This window comes from Poromitra crassiceps, assembly GCF_964638095.1.
Source record: "Poromitra crassiceps genome assembly, chromosome: 3".
NCBI classification, from domain to species: Eukaryota; Metazoa; Chordata; class Actinopteri; order Beryciformes; family Melamphaidae; genus Poromitra; species Poromitra crassiceps.
In genome coordinates, this window is record NC_139625.1 from 14,267,094 (window position 1) to 14,279,686 (window position 12,593).

The 12,593-nt window shown below is 43.6% G+C and overlaps 1 protein-coding gene across 1 annotated transcript in view; it reads left to right on the top strand.

The window, feature by feature from the left end:
* abcc4 (ATP binding cassette subfamily C member 4 (PEL blood group)) overlaps positions 1–12,593 on the top strand; it is a 53,619-nt gene that overhangs the window by 17,458 nt on the left and 23,568 nt on the right. Inside the window, exons 8-13 of the mRNA XM_083634352.1 lie at positions 2,671–2,920; positions 6,401–6,508; positions 7,738–7,827; positions 8,022–8,213; positions 10,608–10,702; positions 11,131–11,217. Coding sequence (XP_083490478.1) covers positions 2,671–2,920; positions 6,401–6,508; positions 7,738–7,827; positions 8,022–8,213; positions 10,608–10,702; positions 11,131–11,217 — 822 coding nt within the window. The remainder of the gene's footprint in view (positions 1–2,670; positions 2,921–6,400; positions 6,509–7,737; positions 7,828–8,021; positions 8,214–10,607; positions 10,703–11,130; positions 11,218–12,593) is intronic.

Sequence of the window (12,593 nt, forward strand, 5' to 3'; positions counted from 1 at the left end):
TGCACATCTATAGGGTCGCTGTGACCTCGAACACAGTTTTCACAGCAAGGCAAGTTTCATGCGGCATCGCTATGACAATCAGTTGTGGGGGTGGGCACATTGAGGGGTACACGCAGTGGAAAACCAACAGGTGCCACCAAAAGCGAGTAGAGGCAAAAGGCAATACTATGCGGTACTCTGTGGTCGAAATGCACCAGAAGAGTTTCCTGTGTTCTCATATTCCTCGCCATGTTGCTGTGAGCTGTAAGTACGTAGTTAGGATGCACTTACTTGTTATTCACCGTTTACACAAATCCAATTTGTACCATTTTTAAAAGTATTTTCTTAGGTGCCTTTCAAGAATATTCCTCATTAACAATATTACTTTAAAGAGTTCCATGATGTACGCCTGAGTGTTGGAAGGATTTTGCACCACTTCGTCTATATTAGACTGTGTAGATAAGAGAGACAACGATGTGGTTGACATGCGACAAAGGTGGAGGGTAAAGGCTGAAACATACTTCTGAATCCGCCTCAACTTGGAGCTGGTCTATCCACTCGAACGTCAGCTTGACAGCCCCCAGCAAAATGAGCAAATTGTGTGATTCCACTACTAGGATTTCAATGACTAGAAGTTAGCCCTGGGAGAGAATGTAGTGCATATACTTTGGTAATAGCTTTCGCTCTGTCCTGTTACCTCCCCGTCTACCCCCATTATTTTATACTCGCGCTGTTCTCGTTAGCTGCGTCGAGTCACACATTTTCGAGGAGCTGCACGCCAGCTACGCCGACAGGTTCGCCCTGCCACGGCGCACCCCTCGGACGCAGAAGTGTGTTTTCCGCTTAAGACTCAAATTCACAACACTGCGTGATCACTGTGAATCAGAGCTGCACAACAATGTGTTTCGAAGCACCGCAGTTTCCTTTTAAAGATGCTCGCCTCCAGGCATGCACTCTTATCAAAGTAGCAATATGTTAGACGCCAGCGTCATCTATGGTGCTGTGCCTATAGGACCTAGTGCAAAAATCAAGCCATTCTTAATTACCTGCACTAAAGGCAATTGGTAGAGAGCCATCCCGACATGCAAATCCTGAAACCATAGTGAGAAAATCCTTACTTCTGTTTAGAAATTCACGTTCTGTTCCGTTGAACAGCTTTTAGTAAGTGACACTCTTCATGGTGTCAAACATCAGCCATCAGGTGTGGATATCACTTACATACAGCTCGCTGAAGATGTTTGTGGTTGTTTTCTGGTTTAATTTAGACTCAGTTCTCAGTCTCTATCCGCCTCGCTCAGTAGAGACTGAGAACCTCCCCCCACCTCTAGTTGTTAAAAGTGGGGTGGATACAATATCAGAGTTAGAAAAAACATTGCATCGCAGAACCAATCCTGAGTCTTGAGGGCGGGCCTACATTCTGCAGTAGCGGCGTCCCTGGGCCGACAACACGTCGCAGACGGTAGGCCAAGCTTGATAGACAAAGCTTTTACCGTGTGCTCAATCTTCATCAGATAAAACGGACTCAAAAAACGTGTTCCCAGACGTTTGGCGTAGGTGGCGCTATTGGCGCCGCTCACCAAACGTCTGGGAGCCGAGACTAGGTTCAATCGACCGAATTAATGTCAGAAGAACCGCAATCATTTATCACAGAGAACAAATGTAAAACTGGTGCAGAGACATACTGACAACTTCTACAGTTTGATACACATGGTACTACGCCAACATCATTACCTCGTGAATGTATTTATGAGGCTATGAATTTTATCATAGTATACATTCAGCAGTCTAGAGCCGTGTCCGTGTGTGCAATATGGCCGACGACAGTATTATTTCTGTAGGAGAAAGTGTAGTTTGTAACGTTACCACAGTTGTGTCTTAGAACCAGATGATCTGGTTGTAAGGTACCGTACAACACTGGAATGCTTACAAATGTTTTGAATTCTTCCCGTTGGCGTGCCGCAGGGCCACTGCTGCCTTTCTCTGTTTGAAATGACACATTAGCACAGGGAAAACACAGGGGCAGCCTGAGGCTTGCGAGTAGACAGGTGTAGGCTTAGGTTCACTTTCAATAGCATTGTCTGTGTGTTGTAGCCCCGGGCACAATATTATCGTCATGTTTGCTGTCGCCCGGAGGCACACATGACACCGGCCATACATTTTGTTCTGGAAACAGACAGGGAGCATAAGAGCCCCAAACCAGACAATACTTAAAGGGACACTCCACCGAAAAACAATGCTGATTTATTTTGCACATGATCCCACCACACGTAGTATATCCGAAAACTGTAAACAGCTTTGCAGATATTCATTTAGTTTGACAGTTATTGAGAGTTGATTTGAGTTCAAGTTGTGGACCAGTGATGTCATTCATGCACAAATGACATCACAAGTGCCAAAACACAGCCAACGTGAGTGTAACAGTGCTTGTTCATGATTTTAATGTTTGAAAAATGTTTAGTGGCGGAACACATGGAAAAATGTCTGGAGCTTTTTTGTGGTTCTTTGTATAGCATCATATCAGTCATTCATCAAACCATCTGTCTTTTATATTGCGCATTTCGTATCATTCAAGGGATTCATCAAAAGTTTATGGATGAAATGGGCCATGAGCTATACAGTCACACTGCTAGAAAAGTACTTCAGATCAATATGAATCCTGCGTGTAACTTTTGGCGCTCTGTGTCTCATTAGGAAGGAGATCTCCATGATCATGAACAGCTCCTACCTGCGCGGCCTGAACATGGCCTCCTTCTTCTCAGCCAGCAAGGTCATCGTCTTCATCACCTTCACGCTGTACGTGCTCCTGGGAAACACCCTGGAGGCCAGCCGCGTGTTTGTGACGGTGTCGCTGTACAACGCCGTGCGACTCACCGTCACCCTCTTCTTCCCCTCGGCCATCGAGAAGCTGTTTGAGACCCGCGTCAGCATCCGCAGGATCACGGTACGGAGGTGGCTTCTCATGACGTTTCCAGGGTTTACTTGGTCTGTACCTGGTTTTGTTAGGCGAAGGTGTGTCACTGTCCAATTTCAATGATTTGTCAGTCTCAAACTGCTGTCATCAGGAGTGTAATTGCGTACTGTTATGTTCACGCAATTAGCTGTTGGCACGCATTCATCATTTTCGTGATCTGCTAAATGTAGAGAAATATTTACTCATGGTTTTCAAATTAACTAGCATTGACTTGAGACTGGTAGCGACTACGTTTGCATGCTGCCTCTTAATACGATTATCTGCCTAACCACCCACCCCACCCCAAAAAAAAGAACTGTTAACTGTTAACTGTTTACATCCTCAGGTGTGCCATATGGCCAACTGTTGTGCACAGTGCTCTCTTCATGTTTTTCTTGTATTGCAAGTCAACTATCTTTAGCAAGGTCTTTTTATACACACAGAGTGGTTGGTACATCGTCATCACGAGAGAAACGACAAGCTTATGATCTTAGAAGTCCAAAACAAAGGTCACAAGTGTGATCAAGGGGAATCGACCAAAAGGAAAAGCAATCAAGGGAAAAATCAAACAAAGCTGAGCAATATCTTTAACACTGCAAACCGCTATAAATTGGTCTGCGGCCACTATATTTGCACAGAAGCATCTGATGAGCAAACACCCATCTGATTTGACCCGCAGGCAGCTTGTCGCCTGGAGAGTGGATGAAAAGCATGTGTCAGGGCTTCATGTTAATTAAAACCTTTATCTGAAAATGTATTAGTTTTTAGTCAAAGGCTACCCCAGCACTCTAAACAGGGTTGAATTATCAGTCGGACTATGATTAATTTGGTCATTCATTAAATTATTTGCCTTTGTGTAAGCATAGTCACAGAAAACCTTTTGAGTAGACATATACACACACAGATGTACACACATTGATATATAACCTGCATGTTTCCAAACATCAAATTCCATTTCTCATGTTTCTTCTTTTGGGTATTCATAGTATTCCCATGATGTCACAAGCATTTTCCTACCAAAATGGTGCTACAATACACACAGCTCATTGGCTGTTTGTGTCATTTGATTGTAATCACCTGTTACTTGATTACAATCAACTATTTTCCTACCAAGATGGCCGTGTGGTGATGTAACAGAATACTATCAATAGGTAGAGGTAACAGAAAACATCCTTTCTGTGTCGGTGATCACATTGGAGAGCTAAATCCACATATTACTCTACAAGTGACCATTTAAGTAAGACAGCATATTGATTATGCCCTCTGTTGATATTTCAGTGTGCACATTTGTAGCACTACAACTTGCTCACTTGACCTCGATGCTTTAACTGGATGTTGTTGTGTTTTGTTTTTTAACTGCACTAAGGACTGTCTCCTTAGCCCCCTGAGAGCATGTCTGCGCTCAGAGCTTTTAATGAGACCACTGTCTGATCAATTACCCTCGTTATACAGTATACATTTTTAGACACTTATGGATACGCGCATGTTTGAAAATGCATATTTTTCTTTGCAAATGGTAAAGACAGTGAGGATGATGAAATGGTCATTAAAGCCCAAGCCCCCCCAGTGTATCTTATTTTTAAGATATTTCATTCTGAGTCATGTCCTGACCAATGGAATGATGACGTATGACTCAATGGAACGCTAAGTTATACATCATGTCAATTCGATTCTGACTAAGGACGAGCTGGCATGTTAACTAGCTAGCTAGCTGTTAGCTACGTTGCCTGCTGCTGTAACCACTTCACCAGGCTCAAAATGCCACTGAGTGACTGAAACTTTCGCTTGTTAACCATTTCGAGTCACGCTCTGGCAACAATGTGGCTTGCAGTGAAGCTAACGTTACGGTGTTTCCGACCTAACTTGAGCCGTAGCGCAAGGATGATTGAAGGCAAGAGACAAAGTTCTTGTGCTTTTTTGACAACAGCGCTGCTGCCAAGATGTTGCAGTGGAACAACCTATTAGCCTTCAGTTCTTATCGATGTAAGTTCTTGGCTCAGAATCGGATGACGTGCGACGATACAAACATAGAGCGTTTGAAAGAGAACACCAACGGTTAAACAGGTAGAAAATCTAACTGGAGGAGCGCTTTAAAAGGACAAAAAGAAAAAGACTTCCATGCTCGACTTGTACTCTGACCTGCTGAGATCAGAGTACAAGTCATTAAACTCTACTCAGTTCATTCAGCACGTTTCCATGGCAGCCGCGCTCACCTGGCTTCATGTTGGAATGATGGGAATGGCATGGCTCTGCCAAGGCACCACCTCAGAGCCAAAGTGAACGTCACTTCCTGCTTCAGCACTGTACCAGAGATTTTCCTCCGCCATTTATTTTCCCATAGACATTTCGTAAAATGCTTATAAAAATAGTTGTACTTGTTCAAACCAAACGGTTCAGATATATTTAGAAACAGGAGATACCGCATAACATTTCACTCGGACCAAAACGTTAAAAAAAAATGCGGATTTAAAGAAAATATTTTTTCGATGTTGTTTTTTTAAGTTTTGGTCCGAGTGAAATGTTCTATGGTCTCTCCAGATTCTAAATATAGCTGAACCGTAAAACTATTTTTATAAGCATTTTACAAAATGTCTATGGGAAAATAAATGGCGGATCAAAATCTCTGGTACAGTGCTAAAGCAGGAAGTGACGTTGACTTTGGCTCTCTATATGATCCCCCTTGTCTTTGTCTCAGAAGGTTGTGCAGTAATTTGACATTAGTAGCACATGTCACCTTCCTAAAGTGCAGGTGATGTCTTTAAAAGCTGCTCCCAGTTTAATTTTAAACCTGCCGACCTGGCAGTTGTGTGTTCGTGACGGTGTGAAATTACCCTCACCCTACCAGTGAGTGAGTGCACTCAGCAGCATATGACTCCTTTAAAAAGTATCTAGATTTAATGTTGTTGAGAGAGGGTCTTGAATGTGTCTCATAATTATACAGTATATGATTTATACAACAGTTAGCCAAGCGATTTGATTGGACAAGAGGCATTCCATCCATGCTGATATTTAGTATAACAGCATGGGATGCTTCACTGTATGCACATCACTCTGCTTCAGCTGTTCTAATGTAACGTTGATTAGGATGCGGATGCGCTCACAGCCTTTTTCTGTGCGCAGTAGCGACAGCGCTATGGATACATTTGACCTTACTTATGAACGGTAAGCTGAAATCCTCTGTGTGAACTTAAAAGTAGCTAGCGTAGCTAGCTTGCAGTCAGGAAACAGTTTACCTGTTGCTTGGCAACACTTGGTAGTGTTCGTGAAGTCCTGAGGGAACCTTTTTTTGGCGGAGACAAATAACAGAACAAAAAATATCTGTTGTCTCAAATTACTTAAAAATATACTATTATTACTTGATAAATAGCGTTTACAAACTGTTATATGTTTTTGGATAATATCCCTTTGAACCCAGTAGTTATTCTATTCTATTCTCTATTCTATTCTATTCTATCCATCTTTACAACCCAGGAGTTCTTGCAGCTGGATGAGCTCACGAAAAACCGTGCTGTACTGCCGCAGGAGGAGAAGACGGAGGTCTCTGTGGAAATCCAAGATCTGATCTGCTACTGGGACAAGGTGAGCTAACTGCCTGGGTACACACTCATCTCACATAACTGCCTGGGTACACACTCAGCTCCATCTGGGCCCTTCTTGAACTAACTTCTTTCTCTCTTAAAAAAACAAAAAACAAAAACCTACTAACCTAAACTAAACTTGTACCACTGTTCCTTCAAAAGTTGTAGTTGTCATAGACTGTGTTGCATAGTTGATTGCTCTATTGCTGACAAAAATGTGATATTGTAAGTCGCTTTGGATAAAAGCGTCTGCCAAATGACGTAATGTAATGTAAATGTATCTCACATAACTGCCTGGGTACACTCTCATCTCTCATCCACATGTTTTGATCACTCCAAAAACATCTCTTTTCTGTTTACTATGTTAGCTTACTTTGAGGTTTTCTATTGACATAGACTTACATATTTTGCAGTCTTTGTTGTCAGCCAAAACAGTAAATTGGTTAATAACTTGTAATGTTAAAACCAGCATTGATTGAGACTGGTAGCACTGCTAGCGAGTTAGCTGTATACACAAATGCATAAATCTATAAATGTCTTCGGGCATGGTATGCATCAAGTATGAGTTTCCATGTTTATTGTCACAGTGAAATAAACTGTTATTGCTGTTTCTTGCATGTTGTTGCAGTATACTGTACAGGGTTAGGCGGCGTTCACACCCAACGCGCTTTTTTCAGTAAGAACGCTATGGAAATCATGTTGAGAGCGCTTCCATTGTGCACAAAACACAGAGCACGGAGCATTTTTTTGTGCTTCGTTTTGTTTTCCCCTGCGGTCGCGTGCAGGACAGTTCAGGACACAACGACCACACGGACGGTAGCCAGCTGGTTTCGTCTGTTTGCTGTTGTTCACTGTCAACATGAAAGCCAGATTATTGCCAATTCTGTCAGCAGCGGAGGTTGCAGATCCCTCTGAGAGGAGAAAAGGTAGGAGGAGTGAAAAGACGAGCAGCGCACTTTTCCTCAAAATGTTAAACTTTTTTCAGCTTAAAATGCCCAGAGTGCTCCGCCAAAAAACACTAGACCCCACCAGCACTTAAATGCCAGGTGCGTTCCTTGAAAGAGGAACGCGCTTGGCGCGTCCTTACATAGAGACTGAATTGCAGAAAGGCGCTGGCAGCTCCAAAGGCGCGTTGGGTGTGAATCTGTTCAATCTGTGTGGCTCTAGGTTCATTATTTGTGGATTATGTGTGTATCAATATCTTCAATATTTCTTTTACGCCCCCTACAGAGTCTGGACTCTCCATCTCTGCAGAACGTCTCTCTCACTGTGAAGCCACATCAGCTCTTGGCTGTAATCGGACCAGTGGGGGCTGGAAAGGTCAGAGAGGTCACTCACTCTGTAACTCGTCTTGTTTTCCAGCCTGCTGGTTGGTTGTCAGAAGGCAGGAAGGAGACTTATTGAGACTGACACTCACACTAGTTAGGTGGCTGATGTGTGAATATTTACCTCAGGAGAAAATTGGAGGTCAAACCTTTTATGAGATGTTTATCTTCGTCTGCCTGTCCCACCAGTCGTCCTTGCTGAGCTCCATCCTGGGAGAGCTGCCTCACGACAAGGGGGTGCTGAAGGTCAAAGGGCAGCTGACCTACGCCTCCCAGCAGCCCTGGGTTTTCCCCGGCACCATCCGCAGCAACATCCTGTTTGGCAAAGAGCTGAACCCCCAGAAGTACGAGAAGGTGCTCCGGGCCTGCGCCCTCAAGCGGGTGAGACACGCATCACAATCTATTTGCTTTTATAGCGGGTACAAGTGGTGGACAAGGAATTTGACACGAGTTTTGAGGCCGCTGTAAGTCAGAGGCTGTTGGAGTCGTCCTACTTGTCTGTCGTGCACAGGAAGGAAAACACAACAACATCATGACATGCAGGGAAATATATTTTTTGCAGGCCGATGTGTTTAGAAGAGCATACCCACTTTGAGTCTTGCTATATTGTAAGTTATATATTACATGGTTGCTATATCTGAAACTGTAGTGAGATTTGTTTGGGGAGCATGAGATTGTGAGACGCTTTGTTCACTGCGCCGGGTCCTCATTTGACGCTTCAGAATCGAAACTAGTTTGGAGTAGGGGCGTCGAGGCACTTTGATGTGCATCCACTTTGCTGTGTTCACACTTCACAGTAGCAGCTTTTGGTTGTCAGAAGGAAATGGATCTGTGGGTTCTCTTGCAAGTCAAGGTTGTTGTTGACACAAAAGGGCGCTTTCACACACCAAGCATGTTTGAACTCTGGAATGTTTTTCTCCTTTTAGTTTGGTTCCTTTGGGCAGGCGAGAACAATGCTATTCCAAGTCCAACTGGGGTGGCACCAAATATCCACACTTTGTGAAAATGCAAAACACTGCATCTCGGTGTGGTTTTTCATCAACAGGAAATGACCCCAAAATGCGGGATTTTGTGAACATAGGAGAACATAGGAGAGTAGGAGACAGATGTTGACATCGGAAAGCCAGCATGAGCCAATGAACTGAGCTAACTGCAGCCTCAACTGATGCTCATATTGAACAAATTTTCCTTTCTTTTTCTGACTAGTCACGACAAGTGAGCACTCTCAAAAAAATGTTTTTCAAAAGCTACGGTGCAAGGCGCAAACAATACAAGCAACAGCAAAGCCAGCACTCAAAGTAAATACTTTTGGTTGTTTTTCAATACCTTCAGTAGCAGCAGTGACATCAATGATCAATGGACGTACGTTTCGGCACAAGCCTTCCTCAGCATTGTGCTGACAGTAGACGGACATGACGTATAAATAGTGTCATTCCAGAAATACAATCAATTACATCGTAAAATAATGGAAATATCTCACAACATACAATATCAAAAATACAATATCAAAAGCATCAGAAAATATCAGAAAATATCGACCAACAGACAGACTGATGGCAGTCCAGCAATCTGGACACACATGTCTCAGTTGGAATTGTCTTTTAATTGGGCCCATATTTCATTAGTGTAGGAGTGGTAGAGTTCAAACCAGCTGAACCTCCACACACAGTTTACAACACTGGTGTAACTTATCCTCGGATTGAACTCATCTGCTTTTATGTCTGCACCATAACCCAGGTAGACATTTTCTAATGCCATCACATGATGACATGACTGTGAAATGGCAATGTGCTGAGTGCTGACTCATGCTATGCAGGCAATGTGCTGAGTGCTGACTCAGTGTGATAGAACAGTTTAAGAATGTGCCCTAAGAAATGTATGGAAAAGGTTTTAAGGGAACGTGTATTATTTAGAAGGTGGAGGGGGCGGGGGGGGGGGGGTCACTGGAAGGATTTGGAGCGCTCTGAAATAAAAAGTAGTGACCCTTCTCTGACCAAAATATATGTAAGGCGGTCACACTTGACAGTCTGACTCCTCACCTCTGCTAGACATTCTTTCTGATCTTAGACTTTTTTCTTTCTTTTATTTTCTTTCCTTTTCTTTTCTTTCTTCTATCGTTTTGTTTTATCAAGGGAATAAAAGCCCTTGTGCAAAAAAGTTAAATTGCTACCCTGCTGTACATAATCCAATATTAACATGTGCATGATTGTTGGGCCAGCTGGATAATGCAGAGTGGAAAGAGTGGAGATTTGACTAGAAGGAAATGTATTTACACAGTATTAAACAGTATTTACACTACAGTCAGTTGTCTGTGTGTCCAGGACAGTGATCTGAACAGTATTTACAGTCAGTTGGCTGTGTGTCCAGTACAGTGAGCTGAACAGTATTTACAGTCAGTTGTCTGTGTCCAGTACAGTGAGCTGAACAGTATTTACAGTCAGTTGTCTGTGTCCAGTACAGTGATCTGAACAGTATTTACAGTCAGTTGGCTGTGTGTCCAGTACAGTGAGCTGAACAGTATTTATAGTCAGTTGTCTGTGTCCACTACAGTGATCTGAACAGTATTTACAGTCAGTTGTCTGTGTCCAGTACAGTGAGCTGAACAGTATTTACAGTCAGTTGTATGTGTCCAGTACAGTGAGCTGAACAGTATTTACAGTCAGTTGTCTGTGTGTCCAGTACAGTGAGCTGAACAGTATTTACAGTCAGTTGTCTGTGTGTCCAGTACAGTGAGCTGAACAGTATTTACAGTCAGTTGTCTGTGTGTCCATCCAGGACATGGAGCTGCTCCCAGACGGAGACCTGACGCTGATCGGGGACAGAGGAGCCACACTCAGCGGGGGGCAGAAAGCTCGCGTCAACCTGGCCAGGTAAGACCAGAGCCGTATAATAGAAGAGCTGTGACATCTCCATCCATTCCAATGGACCAGCTTTTGTACTCTCAAGAGTTTTTACTAGATTTACTTTGGGTAAGACCACGGTCAGAATTACACCTGTTTTAATCTACGGTAACACATGGGTGGGATTTCCTGTTTCAAGACATTTCAGATGCTGTTAGGTTTGTTTTGACTCTCTGCCACACATTGTTGAAAATGGCTAACCCCACCCATTTGGAACTTACTTATCAAAACACACACATTTAAGAATGACTTGCATTTTATCGAGGTCTGGTAAGATATACTCTTTCACATGGATTAGTATCCAAGTGTTAGTAGGTAGACACTGAAAAAAAGTGTGTGTGTGTGTGTGTGTGTGTGTGTGTGTGTGTGTGTGTGTTTGCGCGCATGCGTTTTGTCAGAGCTGTGTACCAGGACGCTGACATCTACCTCCTGGACGACCCATTAAGTGCAGTGGATGCTGAGGTTGGGAGGCACCTGTTTGAACAGTGAGTGGCTAAAGCCAGAGACATGCTTCAACATGAGGAGTTTTCATCACACACAAAAAAGTTATTCATAATATGTTGTTGATCCAGTTTGCCAAGCTTTTATTTAATTTTTTTATTATTACTATTTTCTGATTCTCCCCCCCATTTTCTCCCCAATTGTACTTGGCCAAGTCGCTGCTCCACCCTCCTCCGATCTGGGGAGAGCCGTAGACTAGCACCATGCTTCCTCCGACACATGCGCACTTGCCAGCCGCTTCTTTTTACCTGACAGCGGGGAGCTTCGCCGGCGCGACGTAGCATGTGGGAGGATCACGCTATTCACACCAGTTCCCTTCAGCCCCGAGCAGACGCCCGACCAACCAAAGGAGGCGCTAATGCAGCGATCAGGGCACATACCCCTAATCTGGCCAATCGTGCCTGTATGGATGCCCGACCAAGCCGGAGGTAACACGGGGGTGCGAACCTGCGACCCTTGTGTTGGTAGGCAGGGAATCTACCGCTACACTACCCGGACGACCCCCCCAGTTTGCCAAGCTTGATCCTGTACTTGAACTCCAACGACTTGATCAGTCCCCCTCTGTAGTTCTTAATGGTGATTGTTCAAATCACAGCACCTGCTTGGACGACCTCCCAATTTGTATTGACCCAACTGTTGTGCCACCGAGCGCTCATAAATCAAGCCAGTCAAGTTCAAATGATTAATAACGCACTTCGATCAAAATGAGTGTGCGTCACAAAGGGCTTCACAGAGAAACAAAGGACTCCGCAAATACACAGCAAGCAACATTTGAAGATAATGCACATTTGAAGATAGGAGGTGTGTTTTTGTGGACACAATACTTGTAGATATGAGAGTAGCGTGTCTCCACTCCTAAACTACAACGTGAGGGGAAAATACTCGAGGGTTCCACCCAGCGGAAGTGTGCTTCCAAGCTGGAGCGGAAAGGCTTCAGCATCACATGAAAGCAGGAGAAAAGTCTTGTAAAGGCGGATCGTTAAGGATTAGATCGTTTAAGAACGTGACCCCCCCCCCCCCCCCTCCATTTTAACTTATTGTTGGTCTCCCTCATCTCATATATATATTCATTCATCTTAGTATTACTTTTGTAATATCACTTTCAGTCAGTTGTTCCCCAGACAACAAATTCAGTGCCAGATTTGCTCTGCAACAAAATTTTAATATCAGTCAAACACTGGTAAAATAAACTCCCAAGCATGTCAAGACCAGACAGGTCAAATTCAGAGCCTCAATAGGGCATTTACCAAGCAAGATCAGGAAAAAGAAAAGGGGAAATGAAGTGTTATTGTACTTACTTAAATATAGCCATGTTGGGGCGGCTAGAAGTAAGGCAGGAAGAGGAGTGGTGCTGCTACTG